At 37.5% G+C, this 17,831-nt stretch overlaps 1 protein-coding gene across 1 annotated transcript; it reads right to left on the bottom strand.

Annotated features, from left to right (window-relative positions):
* Window positions 1-2,720: 2,720 nt before the first annotated feature.
* Window positions 2,721-17,662, bottom strand: ptk6b (PTK6 protein tyrosine kinase 6b). Its single transcript, XM_081386323.1, has 8 exons — window positions 17,183-17,662; window positions 11,305-11,426; window positions 11,048-11,208; window positions 10,534-10,702; window positions 6,772-6,930; window positions 6,501-6,682; window positions 5,726-5,879; window positions 2,721-4,074 (listed from the first exon to the last, which is right to left on the bottom strand). The coding sequence occupies exons 1-8, from the start codon at window positions 17,593-17,595 to the stop codon at window positions 3,857-3,859; spliced, it is 1,578 nt and encodes a 525-aa protein (XP_081242449.1). The 5' UTR covers window positions 17,596-17,662; the 3' UTR covers window positions 2,721-3,856.
* Between the last annotated feature and the right edge of the window lie 169 nt (window positions 17,663-17,831).

Raw genomic sequence — 17,831 nt, 5'->3', positions numbered from 1 at the left:
AAACAGTATATTTTAAATATTTGTCTAACAGGTAGGAAAAATATACAGAAATTGAAGTTATCAAACAGTTTGCACTGCATACAATTTAAATTGTACATAGATTAATCCTTATTAAAGTAAAAAAAGATCTTTAGTCAAGAGCAGTGAGTGCTTTTCTCTGTTACCTTAACCTTTGTTCTTTGATTAACTTTACTGACAGAAAGCTTTATTGACTACTGTCTCTTTAAAAACAGCCGCTGACGGATCTCACACGCGTCTCATTCTCTCACAACTCTTTACTTTCATTTACGACTTTTTTTTTTTTTAACTAATAGACTGCTCAGACTGTTCTTATGAGGATACTCGACAAAACGGACATTTTGACATAATTGCGTGTGTTAATGCCATCTCTCTCATGTTCACCCATCCTCGGATGCTGCTGTTCTTTGCGCGATTTTTCCCCCCAAACTACTTCAGTGGAAATCCCGCCCTGCAGCCGATTCTAAAGATTTTATTGGTCATGTGAATCACAGTACTGATTGCCTACACCAAACACTGACCCCTAAACCTACCCGTCATTGTAACCTTAACCAATGAAATTAGCTGTAGGGCGGGATTTCCGCTTAACTGGTTTGCGCCCTTTGGGATTTTTTTAAAAAAAATTATAGAAAGATTAAAAATACGGGAGAAATACGGGAAATTATTTAAACGGGATGATAGCGGGATAGCAATGTAAAATACGGGAGAATCCCGGGAAAAACGGGAGGGTTGACAGGTATGACACACACACACACGCACGCACGCACGCCGCACATCCATTATCTCATGCACAGAAAAATCAAGGACAAGGAGACCGACATATAAGACAGAGCAGGATACAATTTTTTATTTTTTTTATTTCTCAGATTCTGTAAATTTTATTATGAATTTCAAATAAAGACGTTTGGGCGCTTGTAAATGTGACGTGACAGATATAGGCTACGCCTCAGTTCAAGCGGCACCTGAAACAATCATCAAGCTAATAGTGAATAAACACGAATGAACAATGTTGAAAGATACAGTAGCCTACAACTGTATATTCCTCATACAGAATATGATCAGTCAGTGTTTTTCAACCGCGGAAAGAGGTCAATAAAACAGCTAGAACAACTGTCACATAACATTTACCTCAGGAAAGCCATTTAATCACCATAGCACGTTAGTTGGCTAGAAAAAAAGTTAAATATGTGTTCTTTATTACATATTTATTATTTTTTTACTTATATCATTAAATAAAGTTGTTATTATAATAACAAATCCATTATATTTAATTAAATAATAGGCTAGGCTACTAACAGCGGCTCTCTTACATGCATTAGGTGAGATTTTTCTTTTTCTTGAGAAAAATTAACGCCTATCTTGTGTACCTAATATTTATCCAAATGAGTCAATATTGAATCAAATCACAAGAATTGAATCGAATTGAAATCGAGAAAGTTGTGTCAAGCAATAAAACAACAACAAAAAAACAACAACAACGTAGGCCTAGCTTACCAGAAATTGTACCATGTAAACATTGTGACATGTCACTAAACCTATAAAATTCTATTTAGTTACTAAAATGTTTTGACAATCACAATACACTTATTGTGATGCAAGATTGTTAATTTTATTTATTTTTACATTGATGTAAGCTGCTCTTTGCACTTGGAAACAGTACCCCACATTTTCTGGCATTGTATTCATGTCAAAAAGGTATGGTATGAGGTGTCTGTTTATTAAGGAAAATATACTCTTTAATTTTGTCTGCATTTTGAAAATGTATTTTTTTTTAAAGTAGGCTATAATAAGTGTGAATAAGGAGGCTTTTGTAATTTATTGAATTTTATTAGTCAAATTTCACATTCATAATCATAAGTAAGTTATGCCCCTTTTCTCAGTATTCCTTAAGAATGTGAATTACTTTTCTACTATTCAATCTAGTACTAATGGAAAAGCTATTAAAACTGTTCATTTGCCTGTCTTCCAAATCTTTGATTGATACAAAGGTCTTGTATTTTTGTGAATGTTTTTTATTTTATTATATATTTTTGTAGGTGTTTTCTTTGCTCCCCTGGCTCCAAAATGTATGTTGTTTTGTTGTTTAAAGCATTTAAAAAAAAAAAAAAAAGTTAAATACAACTTCTCCAACAAATGTAGGGCGGGGCTTGATTTTGTCCATGGGAAATGGATTGGATTGGATTGGATGGTTGGTGTGAGTGACAGGTTGTTCTGCCCTGGCGCCGGCAAACACGTCATCAGAGAAGGGAAGAGATGTTGCTGAAAGAGGGGAAGTTATTTTGATTACGAGGGCAATAATAATAAAATAATAATAATGATAATGATGTGCATGGATAAATCATTTATAACACTGCAATATTCCAAAAAATAAACATCGTTTATTTAAATGTCATGGTGACGGTCTTTATGGCGTATCACCAAAAATTGGAAGTGAAAAGAAGTGAAAATATTTAAAGTTCACCCCATGTCCACCTCAATGTGATACTGAGATAAAAAAAAAAACATTTTATTTTCTTTAAAATAGTTCGTTTAAAATTGAAACATTTGGGTAGCCTATATTAAGAAATATGCTAAAAATGCATAACACATAAACACATACTTACAGTGCCAGAGCCTCCATAGGGGTATAGCCTATATCGTGTTTGTTGTTGTAGTGAAAGCATGAAGGTCGCAGTGCTTATGGATAGGCCAAGTACATGATTGAACATGGTCATGAATAATTATTTTATTTATTTATTTGCAGTTTCACGCTTTATGACAGCTGCACTATGATAACATGCCACTGAATTAAATTAAAATACAGACTTCTTGGTTGCAAGCTATACATCTCATCAGTGAAATAATAGTGTGTCGCCATCTGCTGGTGAATTTTCATATTGCACAGGCCTGATTCATTGGTTCACCTATTGTGAGAACTTGTATCACATCTGCCAAAACAAATAAAAACTGTTATCTAATAGACCTTTGAATTTGCAGATATTTGCATGATATGATCGCAATCCTTCCCCATCTTTACTGTTTTCTTACGCAATTAATCTCAATTGAGACACACACCAGGGTTGTGCCTGTCATAATTTAATGTAGAATAACAAAGGAGCTCTAACATATTTGTGTGTCTGTGCTCTTTTTCTTTAGAGTTTATCGGCAATGCAAGATTGCCATGGGGAATTTGTGTAGGTGAACTGCAATAAACATTAACAATGAAATACATTATAAAATATAATAAAGTATATTACGACAGTACAGCACAATTTAAAGTGTACAAATCAACATAAAGCAGCATGTCTTATTTGTTGTTTTATAGCATTTTGTACATATTCTTTGGCATTCATAGCTTCATATTTAATTTTATAATTCCACTTGAATGATGGAAAATCCCTCTCTATTGCTTTTCACAGTTGCATTAAAGGCTTGAGAAGAGGAAAAAACATTAAAAACAAGAACACATTCAATACGTAAAAAAAAGAAAAAGAATAGTAGCCTACTTTTAACTGGCCCCTGAACAGATTGTTGATTACAAATTTAAAATGGTTTCATGGTCTTCTAATCAGTTCAGTCTACTCTACCTGAGAACAACAAGGTTTATTATTATAATAAACAACAACAACACCTACAGCATCTGTCTCATTATACATTATATTCAAGTCTAAACACAAATAAATTATTATTTGCCCTTAGCGCTCCCAAAAAGTGCTTCATGTGCACATCTTCCTCATTATCTGAAAACTGACATGTTGGACTAATCGACAGTCCATCTAATCCAACAAGGAAAATTCAAAGATGATTTTACATTGCATCTGTCTGTTGCAATTGTTCATGGCCAGTCTTGTTTTGGTTTCTAAGACTTTAAGACTTTAACTTTGCCCGAATAACTACAGACGCTGTCTTGATAGTAGTTTAGTTCATGCTTCAGAACCTCAAACGTGGGACGGTCCTCTGGCTCTGCACTCCAGCAAGATTTCATGATGTTATAGATGATCTCTGGACAATTGGCTGGTGAAGGCATTCTATAGCGTTTTTTTGTGACGAGATCATACACCTCAGAATTATGAACACCTATAAAAGAAGATAATGGCTTCAATACAGACTCAAATGTTAAGGACTTAAGGCTGCAAGGCAAGAACCCCAAGATGAACAGGGCAAAAAAACAGTTCACTGATTACATTTAGCATCACAAACATTTTTTATATTTAAAGTTTTCTGAAATGTTGCAAATGAGGCATTATCTAATGAAATATTCACAAATTTGCATACTTTTCTTGAACAGAAATCTGAATTCTTGTTAACTTCTTAAAGGAGACATATCATACTTTTAAATTGTTCCTTTTTACATATAAATCATACATTTGTAGTCTATATAAAGCGGAACTGCAATGCTTGGGTCTGAATTCCTCATTATTATAGCTCCACAGGCCCCTTTTTACCCCTTTTCTGATGTGCTTCTGACAGCAACTCGTTTTGGTGCGGTCTCTTTAAATACAATTGAGACACTTCATACCCCGCCCCCTCTCCGCGTTGCAGAGGTTCAACTCCACCCCGTTCGGCCATTTTTGTAGTCTGATAGCAGAGATAGGATTATCTAGCGGTACATAAACTTTTTATGCACACGTTATTAACAAAATGTCAACAACGGAAGACTTGTCCAGCCAGCCTTACATGTTCGAGCCAGAGTCAGAGCCGGAGCGAAATGAAAATGAAGACGACGAACCTGCAGAACAACGTCTTCATATGGATGTATCGCAATGGTGTGTTACTGTATTTATACATGAAACTTTGGTCTTCCGACCTTTTACCACCATGTCGATTTATTTTGATTAATATGTGCGAGGGAGAGAGAGCAAGACAGCGTCTCGTTTGGAGATGGTGAATCTTGTTTACACTTTTGCCGGGCTCCGAGAGAGAGAGAGAGTGCGAGCGCGCGACCGGGTCTCTCTCTCTCTGCTCGTTCTTTCAGTTAAACATGTGGATATGGCAGTTCATCTACATTAGACTGTGTAATGAAGCGTGTGGGTTACTACATCCAACAACCGAACATTTTAACTTACCCTCTCGTAACTTCTGCAACCTTTAGCTTGGACTACAAAATTGCAGCGAGAAATAATAATGGCGGATTGCTCGAAGTGTTGGGCCGGAAGTCAATGTCCTTATTTGGCAGTTCCGCTGCAAATACTGTGACGTGATAGTTCAAAAAACGTCATAGATAACAGAAAAATCTGAACCGGTTGAAAAATATGACCAAAACAGAATATAAAGATATCAACGAAAAACCTGAAGAGAATAATTTCATCTTTTCTGTACTTCTAAACACTCCAAATATACAACAAAATGCATTTAAGGGGTAAAAAAGTGCATTTAGCATGATATGTCCCCTTTAAGGGGTTTACAGGAGGAATTTTTTGAAATCCCATTTTATCACTCTCAAAATATTGTCAACAGCCAGAAAAAAACATTTTTCTCCATGTTCTCACATGTGAAAAAACACCCCCTCAGAAAACGCCCTTTTATTTGTACTGTAACTTAAATCTACATAGATAAAGTACAATAAAATATACACTTCATATTTTTATATTTTATACAATAATAAAATATATAATAATAAAATAAAAATATGATTTAAAAATGATAAATATAAATGATAAATATTCTTAAGTCTTAAACTAAAAACAAAACAAAAACATGCTACAACAATTAGCATGTTAAAACTGACCTGGGTAAGGCATGGCTCCATGTGTGACAATCTCATAAAGGAGAATCCCAAATGACCAGACATCAGATTTAGTTGAGTATCGGCCATGCCCTATAGCCTCAGGTGCGGTCCATTTATATGGTATTTTCTTCTCATCAGATATATAAACATGCTCCTAGAAATGTTAAAAGACAACTTCATTGAACAAACGCATGCGCTGAAGAGCACTTAAAAATGATTGTAAAATCGCTCTTGGGAATGGTTAAATTTGATTGTTCGGTTTCATAATATATACCAAAGCTATAATTTCACAGGATCAGGATCACAAAACCATGTTTCATACTGCTATTTCAACAAAGCAGGAAGCAAATGTCCCTATAAATGTCCCTATTACATTTCAAGAGTAATTTCCAGGATGCAGTATATTTTGTAAGTTGACAAAATAAGGTGCCGGTACTCGCTTTTGTATGCATGCTGGTATGTGTATCTATCTATCTATCTATCTATCTATCTATCTATCTATCTATCTATCTATCTATCTATCTATCTATCTATCTATCTATCTATCTATCTATCTATCTATCTATCTATCTATCTATCTATCTATATACACACACACATGTAGTGTGTAATAGTTAGTAACATAATATACTGTACATTTAATGTAATATAATCTGAATACTTTTTGATTACTTTTGGCCTAACTAGTTTATCACATATCACTCACTCACACACACACACACACACAAATTATATATATATCAATCACTTAAGATCCAAATTGTGAAGTCCTCACCTTAATGACTCGAGCTAGGCCAAAATCACCAATTTTGCAGATGTATCCCTCTCCGACTAGAACATTTCTTGCAGCAAGGTCTCTATGAATACTGTTATGTGCCTCTAAATATACCATCCCATCTGCTACTTGAGCTGCCATGTCGATCAGAGACTCCATCTCCAATACCATACCCTCTTGACCTGAATGATGGGGAGTGATGTATAAGATTATGAGACAGCATTATCAATGCAAGACATCAATCAGTCATATCTAGGGGACAGTGACTGACTTCTGAGGAAATTAAGCAGGTCGCCCTTCTCTATTAGTTCGGTGATGATGTAAAACGGGGTGGAGGAAGAGCAGATGGCAAAGAGAGAAATCAGGTGCCTGTGACGTAGACGCTTCATGATCTGCACCTCCAACTGAAAGTCCTTCTGATTCAGAGCATCTGTGGTAAAAAAAAGAAAAAGAAATAGACAAAAATATTATTTATTATATTTATTTATTACAAATATATCTATTTTTTTTTTATTTATAAAACTATATTAAGTATTTATTAGAAAATCAGCATTTTTACCTTGTTTACCAGAAAATATATATAGATAAGATAAAGACTTTTCATGATGATGTATCTTTAATTTTTCAAACTCCTTCGGAAAATGTTCTTGTATTTTTTTTTATTTCTTGTTTTAAACATATTCATTAAATTTAGTCATTACATTTATCTTGTTTTAAAGTTTTAAAGTTTTTTATTTTATTTAACAAGGCAAAAGTGTATTGCAACATATAGTACAAAATTTATTCCACATTACTTATTTTTCTGTTCGAGGTATTCAGTTGCAGATTTACCAGTGTAATGTTGAGGATCACTTGCCATTCTGCATGACTTACATCGTGTTCAGCCTCAGCTCACATTTACCTCACCAGTAATGTGTGCAATGTACAATTCATGCCCTAAGGCTGCAAAGCAGGTGGTTGCCTTCATAAGGATACATTTGTTTTGTCTGAATTATGCAGCTGATTTTAGCCCAATGTCACATTACCCATTTACATCCAAAAATTGCCTATCCATGTCATGCTTCAGTTCTTTCCCTCAAGGCAATTCCAGAACACTGTAACTGGGAAAAGAAAGAATTCCCAGCAGATCCTGGGGTTCTGTCTGGAGTATTGTGTATCTTACCTTTGAAATGTTTTTACTCAGATAAAAGTGGTTCAAAAACTGGTTTGAGTTTATTCTATTTCCTGTATGAATGTGTTCATGTTTAATTCCTGCCGTGTATCTTCTTCTAAGGCACTCAAAAACCTCTTTTGATCCGCTGCATTAACTTTATTTTTCACTGCATTAACTGCTGTCAGTGTCAAGTAAATGAATACATACACACTCTTGTGTTTAAAGCTATGAAAAGGTCATATTCAGCATTTTTCCAACAAACAATGCCTATGCTGAATCAAAGACTGTAATATCGATGTGAAAATGTTTTCATCTTTAAAAACAAACTAGATGTACCGCATCGCGGTACAAAATATGACCGCCGCTCAGGCCTGCACTGGCTTTCCACAAAAATAAATGACGTGGAGTAATTTGGCTGTATTGCGTGTTTATGTATATACCTAAAAAAAGTAATAGTATGTGCATGTCTGTCTGTGTGTGTGTGTGTTTGTGTGTGTGTTTGTGTGTGTGTGTGTGTGTGTGTATGTGTGTGTGTTTGTGTATGTGTGTGTGTGCGTGTATGTATGTGTGCGTACATGTGTGCGCGTGTGTGTTTGTGTGTGTGTGTCTGTGCATATGGATTTGTATGTGTGTGTATGGGTGTGTGTCTGTGCGTGTGGATGTCAGTGTGTGTGCATGCTTGCGTTTGTTTGTATTCCTGCATGTGTTTGTGTGACAGTATCATCCTAAACCAGCAACCCTTCGCTCAACAGCACCATCTACAGGCCGATGAGTGTACAGTCACTAAATGTGCACATAAATGAATTTATTTTATACCCCCCCCATGGATGAAATTCTGTGGCCCCCGGGGACCAAACGAAATTTTTCCGTAAAAGTCTAGTAGACCAACATACCATAAAAATTTCTTCATCCTCGGTGCCACGGTTCAAGTAGTTATTTAGGAAAAACTGCATTTTTTTGGGTTTGGGGGGGCCCAGCGCGGGGGGGGGGGGGGGGGGGGGGGAGTGGCCCCCGGGGACCAAACGAAATTTTTCCTTAAAGGTCTAGTGGGGCTACATGCCCACCAAATTTCATGTTCCCCGGTGCTTCGGTGTCCCTGGTATCGTTGACGAAAAATTTACGGGGGCCCCAGCGCGGGGGGGGGAAAGTGGCCCCCGGGGACCAAACAAAATTTTTCCTTAGAAGTCTAGTGGGGCTACATGCCCACCAAATTTCATGTTCCCCGGTGCTTCGGTGTCCCTAGTATAGTTGACGAAAAATTCAGTAAGGTGACAAAAAAAAAAAAAAATAAATACATTTTTGACAATCCCTATATGACCGCTTTCGCTAGCTATGCTAGCGGCGGTCATAATTAATATGTCAGTCCTCTCATATTTTAGAATGAATTAATTGCAGAGTTTGTGGAATTTTTTTCATTTAAAACTTAGTAACAAAATTGAATTCTTTTCATGTTTAAAAACAGCCAGAATTTCTTTTGGATAAAAAGAACAGGCAGAGTTGAAACTAGAAGACTTGTAAGTTGCATTTGTAAAGGTCTGTGACACACCAAGCAGACGTCAAAGAACTAGCGGTGACGAAAGCTATGTTGTCGCCTCGCGTTGGCCGAAAAGCTGCACTTGAACACACTTAAAGGGTTAGTTCACCCAAACATGAAAATTATGTAATTAATGACTCACCCTCATGTCGTTCCAAGCCCGTAAGACCTCCGTTCATCTTCAGAACGCAGTTTAAGATATTTTAGATTTAGTCCGAGAGCTTTCTGTTCCTCCATTGAAAGTCAATGGACGGCATACTGTCCATGTCCAGAAAGGCAATAAAGACATCATCAAACTAGTCCATGTGACATCAGTGGCTCAATCATCAAGCGACGAGAATACTTTTTGTGCGCAAAAAGTAAACAAAAATAAAGACTTTATTCCACTATTCATTTCCTTCTCTCTGGGCCTCGAGCTATTTCATGTAGTGTTTTTGTGCAGCGCGTCTGTGTTGTACGTCACACGTAGGCTCACTATTGGCCGACGCTGGTCATGTGTGAGGCGTGTGACGTACAACACAGACGCGCTACGCAAAAACACTACGTGAACTCACTTGAGGCCCAGAGAGAAGGAAATGAATAGTGGAATAAAGTCGTTATTTTTGTTTACTTTTACTTTTTACTTTGTTTACAAAAAGTATTCTCGTCGCTTGATAAACTTAAGATTGAGCCACTGATGTCACATGGACTACTTTGATGATGTCTGTATTGCCTTTCTGGACATGGACAGTATGCCGTCCATTGACTTTCAATGGAGCAACAGAAAGCTCTCGGACTAAATCTAAAATATCTTAAACTGTGTTCTGAAGATGAACTGAGGTCTTACGGGCTTGGAACGACATGAGGGTGGAGTCATTAATGACATAATTTAAATTTTTGGGTGAACTAACCCTTTAAAGGACCACAGCTGGCTGCCAACTATCTTGTGCGTTCTGCGCCTGCATGTAGGGAAATAACTGTCTATATCAGCAGGTATCAATAGTCTATGTTCATCATACCAATCACGCTGATCACTTTCTTCATTCCAGGCGGCTCATGTTGTTATGAAAATATTCTTGTATTTGGAATGCTCAGTGCTTTCATCACTTTAGCCTTTTTTTTCTTGTGCACTGACTCGCGCGCTAAACTGAACGGCCGATGATCTCTCACCAATGATGATTCAATATCCTGCTGATGTGAGCCTGACAACAGCTGACGTGTGGAACACACCGCAAAAACTAGCCCGAGTCGGTCGATGGCCGACCGTGGGATTGGTGTGTCATTGCCCCTTATATGTTATTTTGCTGTGCAACATTTACATTCTTATTTTTAGCTCTGCTCTGTGGCACCTCTAGCTATGAGCTCACCGTTGTTCTTGAGGATTTTGATGGCCACTTTAGTGTGATTCTTCCACGTGCCACTGTAAACTTCAGCAAAGTGGCCACTGCCCAGCTGCTTCTCTAAGGTAAGTTGTTCTTTAGGCACCTCCCATTCATCGACCGTGGAGGGTGGCAGATTCTCAAGCCGGGGCTTTTTCTACAGGAAGATGAGTCAGTGGTGTCAGGAAGTAAGCTTACAAATGCAGTTCATTTTATTTCTGCTACTGTATATATACACGTCCCATATTTACTGGGTTGGATGCTTTACATTTAGACATCAGCATGTGTTTGCTGGAGGACTGAAAAATAAGTTTCTTGATGTTGCAAATATTTACTGTCTCTAATGCAAATAGACAGAAGCTGGTGTTCTCATAAAAATGAAGAAACTCTTTCAATCACTTCCTCATATGACAAAACTGAAAGAGAATGTGAGAATAAGGGAGCTAAAAAAACAAGCATGAGAGGAGAATGGGGAAAAATGGGAAGAAAAAGAGAGTCTCACCCGAATACAGGGTCGCTTCAGTTGGTCTGAAGTGGAGAATGGGTGAGTTTGATAATATTCAATCAGCTCTAATACACTGGCGAATGTAGGAGATGGATCCACATAGAACTTTCCACCAGACTGGTAGATCTTGAAGTGCTTTGCTTTGTCTTGTGTCCTCACTAAGAGAGAAGATTCAGAACTTCAGTCTCCAATAGCAGCTTTAAGGATATGCGGTAACAGACTCACTATTGACTGTGAGAAAACAACACACACACCTGAGATCACAAAGCCCGTGCTGTCTGTCTCACTGATTCGTACAAGGAAGGATCCATTATCATTTCCTGCAAACATGAGGTGACTCAATGCTTCAAAACGGCTCATCTTTCCAAAAAACCACCTAAAGATACAGAAAACAAATGGGTTGTACAGTATAATTTCCTTTAGGGTACAATTGATAGTGGAGGATCACAAATTATTAATACATTAATAAACACCTGTGCTATTTAATTCACATTCCTTTGAATCAGAACTGTTCAATGAATCAATCAATCACCAAACTGATTCTCAAAACGGTCTGAACGATTCATTCACGAAACAGACTGATCAGTTTCTTCCGTTCAACTGTGTTTCACTTAGTAAAGGGCCATTCACACCAAGGGCTAGAACTATTAAGTTTTAATAATCGTTGTAGTTCTATGAGAATAGGGAAGTCCACATCACAGCTACAACAATAATGACGCAGAGAATGATATGGTTGAAATCACTTTCAGAGAAATATTTCCGGTTCATGAATGATAGAAACGTTGACAGCCATTCAGAATCCATCCTGCTTTAAAGAGCTTGAGTATTTAAAGAGGCAGATGACAAAACTGCATGCTTAAAATAAACATAAAAATATCCTCCATTGGTGTGACACTGTCACGTTAATATAATTATCGATATAGTTATCTTTATATTTACCGTTATTGGTGTGAACAGGCCTTGATCCTTCACAACTGTTATTAGCTCACTGGAGGAAAACATTATCAGTGAATAACAACTTAAATTTCTGTCATTTCTTCACCCAAAGCTTCAGTACCAAGGACGTTATGATTTTTTTTATGGTACTATGACATGGTTTTTTTTTAACCTTGACAGCTTCAGCATGCATTTGGGATTGGTGGGGAGAAAAAAATAAATAAAAATCGCACAGGTAAATGCAAGTACACCTGGCTGCAGCCTGCAGATCGGGGCGGGGCTGCACATGTCGCCCCGCGCACACTTACTCTGATTGGCTAATTGGAAGGCGGTCAGGGTCAAAAGTCTTTAAACGAAACGTGTGAATTTTGACCGCGTCAACACGCACAGCAGCCAATGAAATTGTTGTATTTGAGACTACATTTGCATATGTGACGGGATGGTACGTTGGTATATATGTATACAAACATCAGACGTCATGTTTATTCATGAAGGATGTCATAATGGTATACTGGTATGCACGTATGCAAACATCAGATGTTGTATTTGTTCATGAGGGATAATGCATTGGTACGTTTGTGAGTGATGTCAGTCTTATGTCATGATTTGTCATGCCCTTTTAAGTTGTTCGTTTAACGTTCTTTCTCAAGATAGAAAAGTCGACTCAACAGCTTAAACGATGGCTTTTAGAATGGCTATATTATTTTAGCAAACTGTCAAAAAAACTTTTCAGATTGTGTGCAGCTGAACCAAGAAAAGCTTAAGATTGCATGGAGCTGATAAGCATGAATGGCAGAAGAAAAAGACTGCAATTAAAAAACAAAACAAGAGAAAATTATTTTAATGCAAGCAGTAAAAAAACTGCACACATCAGCTGTGGAATAAAAGAAAAGAAATGCACGATTAACTAGATCAAGGCATACTGCTGTCTTAATTTAAACCCTGTCTGGGAAACCACCACCCACAAAGGTTTCACAAAGTTATTCTTACCACTGTAACCTATAGCTTCCTAAAAACAAGTTTATGGGTAAAAAAATTAATAATAATAAAAAAATATATCAGGGCTCAACATTAAGCCATTTCATTTGATTGTGCTTCGGTCGGTCATTCACTTGTCAGAGTAAAAACATTTGTTTGTCCAGGAAAAATTTTGGATTTTTTTTTGTGTGTGTGTTGTAAATATAATTTATATATAAATCGGCATATTTATGATATTTTAACCTTTATAAAGGGCATTTTTCCCTAATCGTTTTAAATATATGCTTCATCTTTCATTTAAAATTCTTAAATTTGATCAATAAATTAAAATAGAATAATAAGATGCTAAAGGGCTGTTACCAATCAAATTAAACTGCATTAAATAATGTAATAATATTATTTTTAATATTTTTTGAACATACAAATAAGAAATTTTGGAAAGAAAGATGCTTTTAAATATGAAACTAAACCACCAGTAGGAGGCGGCAGGTGACCATCTTAATGAGTGAGTTATTGAGTCATTTATTCAAACGATTCATTCAAACGGCTGATTCATTCAGGAATGATGCGAGGCAGTTGAAAATGAATAGGAATTCATTAAATCTTTGACTCAATCGATTCGTGCAAAACCCTGTATCATTCGGTAATGAGTTGAGTTTTCCTTTGAGATGCACGTTCAAATCAGTCGTCTTAAAGTCCCCGTGAACCGGAAGTTGCAAACGACTTTTCTCCAGTGTTATGACGTATTTCCCAGTGAAACGGAATATTGAACAGAGGGCAGGGTTTTCCTCTAGCGCTCCTCCTCTCCATCTCTGCTCATAGCAGACTAACGGTTTGAGGGGAGTGGTTACGCGTTGCCCAAACCAATTCCTCAAACCTACGTCAGCGGAGAAGGTCCTCCAATGCAGAGGGGAGGGGCATTTTCAGATTTTGATTAAAGATTACCATGGTAAAAAAATTTTTTTTTAAATATTTTCTTGCACGGATTAATTGTTCACCACAAGACTAGTAATATGCGCTAACAAAGTAAATAGGGTCAATTTTGATTTCATGGGGACTTTAACATGGTAAAACTATGCGTCTTTAAAAGTACTAAAGTAACGCGATGACAACTGACGCCTTAACACGATCAGAATGTGCGTGTCTACACACAAAAGAAACACGTAAAAAATTGCCGCGTTAAGGCGGACAAACAGTGCGTGTTGACCATAGATTGTAAAAAAAAATGGACGACGCCCCTTCCCTCTCTTCCATTGGTGAGAACTGAAGCCGCCAGTGTCCCGATATGGCGCTGACATTTTGGGACTTGAGTCTGCGCAGTAGCGATCTCGGGACCAGACCTGAGCAGTAGTGAGCAGGAAATCAACGCGAAAGCCGCGAAATCAACGCCCCACCCTCACTCTTGCAGAATGCACTCTCCCTGCACTTTTTTAGGTGGCCTATGTCTGCTCCGTTCCTCCGTTCTGCTCCAATTTTTATGTCTGTTGATTGCAGTACGACAAGAGGCTTGTTAAAATAAAGTAAATACAATCTCCTCAGTCCTCCGAAGATCCCGAAAAAAAGTCTGTTGGTGCTTCATTGACTACTTCGCTCAGATAACTTGTCAATCACAGCTGTCAATCATGACGTTACACCACCGTTTTTATAACATCGCTATAAAAAATGTAAAAAAAGAAGCCATCGTTTTGGTTTCACTTTTCAGGGCTTGTGCGGCACGCTTGGTCAACACCAAGCGTGCCGCACAAGCCCTGAAAAGTGAAGCCAAAACGTCTTGATTGCCCCCCGGTGACTGTCGCATGGTTAATTATGATGCAATCGTTAGCCTATTTTTACAAAAACTGCTTCTACGGGGCCATAACGTAAGATACAAGGTAATGGAGCCTTTTATACATTTTCGTGTTTCTTTATAAATAAATAATGGACATAATGGTCATAAATAATGGTCTTTAAATGCCTCAGATGTAAAGTTATTCGCTGTCAAAGTGACGCCAAAATGAATGGGAGTCAATGGAATGCTAACAGCAGGTGATGGTCTGCTAATCAATGGCGGCCCCAGGGAAGCTTTAGTTTTTTCTGAAAGATTACCCCCTTGGTTCTCACCAATGGAAGAGAGCGAAGGGGCGTCGTCCATCTTTTTTTACAGTCTATGGTGTTGACCAAGCAGCAACATTCTATTCTGAAAAATGAAGAATTTTTTTTCTAACTCTTTAGTTTAGATTGTATTTAGATATAAAATGTATGACAAATAAGGGCGTGGTTAACTTTGATTGACAGCTTGATTGACAGCTGATAACAAGCACAGGCTGCGCCAAGGAGAATGACAACATAAGAAGCACCATTTTTTAATATACAGTTGAAATATAATACTACTGTTTTTGTATTTTGTATTTAGTTTTAAGAGTTTTTCAGGCGAGAATGTAGTTGTTTAAAGCTCAAATCTGTGGTTTATTTATAAAGATTTATGAAAATTTTATCCAGGTTGTGAGATCCAGACGATCACCGGGCCCTAGGTGCTCATGTACCCCGCCTGGAACAGCCTTTCCTCGGCTAGTCGTTCTGACATTTGCCGCTGACTCTGGCGTCTCTGTAGTGGTTAAACATGAGATATAATTCGTCTTGTGTATATCTAACGGGTTGATTTTTGGTCTCGTGAATCTATATTTTGTTCCCTGGCCAATCGTTTTGGCTGAGGCCTAAGTGAAGTTTCATAACTTTATAAGCTATTTAACTTTACCGTTGTATGGTTAGACTAAATCGAGCGCTGATGTTTGACTAAATTGTTTGCTTTATTTGTATAGCTTCTTGTAACTTTACCTTTTACTTATACTTTTATAATGGCTAATATTGATAAAACTGAAATTTAACAAAAAGAGACTGGGTTGAGTTTTGTCATTTTAAAATTTAATACAACGAAGATGATCTGTAATGTTGTTTACTGCAACATCTGTTGTTTAGTACAAATGCACATATTGCCTGAACCATATTAAAATGTTTCATATTTTTATATTATATTTAAACGAAAAGAGGCAGGGTTGTGTTTTATATTTCGTTTTTTATAAATAGGCTAACGTTATATGCAGTGAATATAATCAATACGCGTTGCCTGAACCACATTTGTGTGGCTATAATGTTTAAGATTTCTTTAAATGAAAACTAAAAAGAGTTAGTGTGGTGTTTTATAACATATTTCGTTTTATTGTTGCCTAAAATATACATACAGAGATAGCAGAGCGAGCTGAGTGACGCTTTGAAGAACGCGCTGTTCCATTTATCACCGGACTCGTGTCCTTTACCCATGGATTGGCCAGAAGGTGGGCGGGGTTAGGATTTCCCAAAATTTTCCAAGATGGCCCCCGATACCCCCCATAAACGGCCTCAAAACCGTTCTTCAGAAAGTCTATGGGTGACGTCACAGACAATTTGTCCATTATTTTTTTTATTGACCCCGTTCGCCTTCCATACTATACGAGTATAAATCTAGCTTTATTCGTCTTCAATAGGCATTCATGATAGAATGGACAATGTGTTCGTAGTTGGTGTAGGTCAGAGTCCACATAAATAAGATAGAGTTGAGCTCAGTCTAGAGCACACCTAGTTTAAGAATCTGAGACAACTTAAGTTGTTTTCTGTTAACTCGCTATGTCCGTATAATTTAATCACTAAGTTTTTAGCTAGGCCTACTGCAAGTTTAATCTTCTACATCAGTCGAATTCACAAATCAATGTTATTTATTGTGAACCAATTAATTTAAAATAATCGGTTAAAAAATCGGTCACGAAAGAGATCTTTAATTTAATTAATTAAAAAAGCTAATTTAATTAACTTTAATTAATTATGAGAGTATTTAATACTTCATAAAGTGAATCACAATATGACCGCGGGGGCTAGCTGTGAGATAATGATTTTCGGATAGCCTGCAATCTGAGCTAAAAATGAGTCGAAGTGTGATGTTCTCAAATCTAATTTTGGCCACCTGAAACGGAAACCGAAGTTTAATCGCCTATTCAAGGCAAGGGCGTGCATTTATTGCATGGAAGTGTCTAAAATGCGTGAGGACAGTTCAGTTGAATGATAAATAAAAATGTTACTCAATGCTTCAAGCTGAATTTACGAAACTGTTTGCTGAAATAACCACAACATTAACAACAGCACTGAAATAAAAACGCACTGTGTAATAGTGTTAACAAACTACTTTTCAGAAGTAGCTTTGACACTCACGGTTGGGACTCTATGGATTCCGCTCGCGCCAGATAATTGAACGGAACAAAGCCGGTGGTCACACTGCCGAATGAGTCGATTTTCTTCGCAGTCCACCAGTCACCAGAATTGTTGACAATCTCGAACATATCACCAGCTTTGAACGACAACTCCTGTCCGTCGCGTGCCTCAAAGTCCCATAGAGCAGTATAGACAGCACTATTCGGACTCGGATGCAGAGGTGGCGGAGGCGGCTGAGGCTGAGGCTGGGGCTGGGGGTGTGTGTACCGATCAGTCTCTGTATTACCGGGTCCTTCGCCCGTACAGTCACTGTCAGTCTTCATGCTGTTTTCTCCATCGTCCGCTGAGGATCCGCATATTCTGTCCCAACATGTCTTAAGACATGGGCAAGTTTTACTCAAACATTCCCCCATGAGATAAAACCGTCCCCGAGAGACACCTCTAGAGGATTCCCACACGAGTGTACTAATTTAGGGAACTGACATTAGAGTGAAACCTTCCGCATTTGAACCACGCCTGTGGACGACAATGACACAAGCAAAGTAGGCTAAACAGGCAATCTTTATTGTTTGAGGTTAAGTGCTTTACAGTCTACCAGCATGCTTAAAAATTTCTGGTCAATCTCAAAGTCGGGTTACATATTAGGCAA

The sequence above is a fragment of the Scardinius erythrophthalmus genome (assembly GCF_964197995.2).
Source record: "Scardinius erythrophthalmus genome assembly, chromosome: 15".
Classification (NCBI taxonomy): Eukaryota; Metazoa; Chordata; class Actinopteri; order Cypriniformes; family Leuciscidae; genus Scardinius; species Scardinius erythrophthalmus.
The sequence above is the reverse complement of the archived record's forward strand: the minus strand, read 5'-3'. Positions and strand labels throughout refer to the sequence as shown.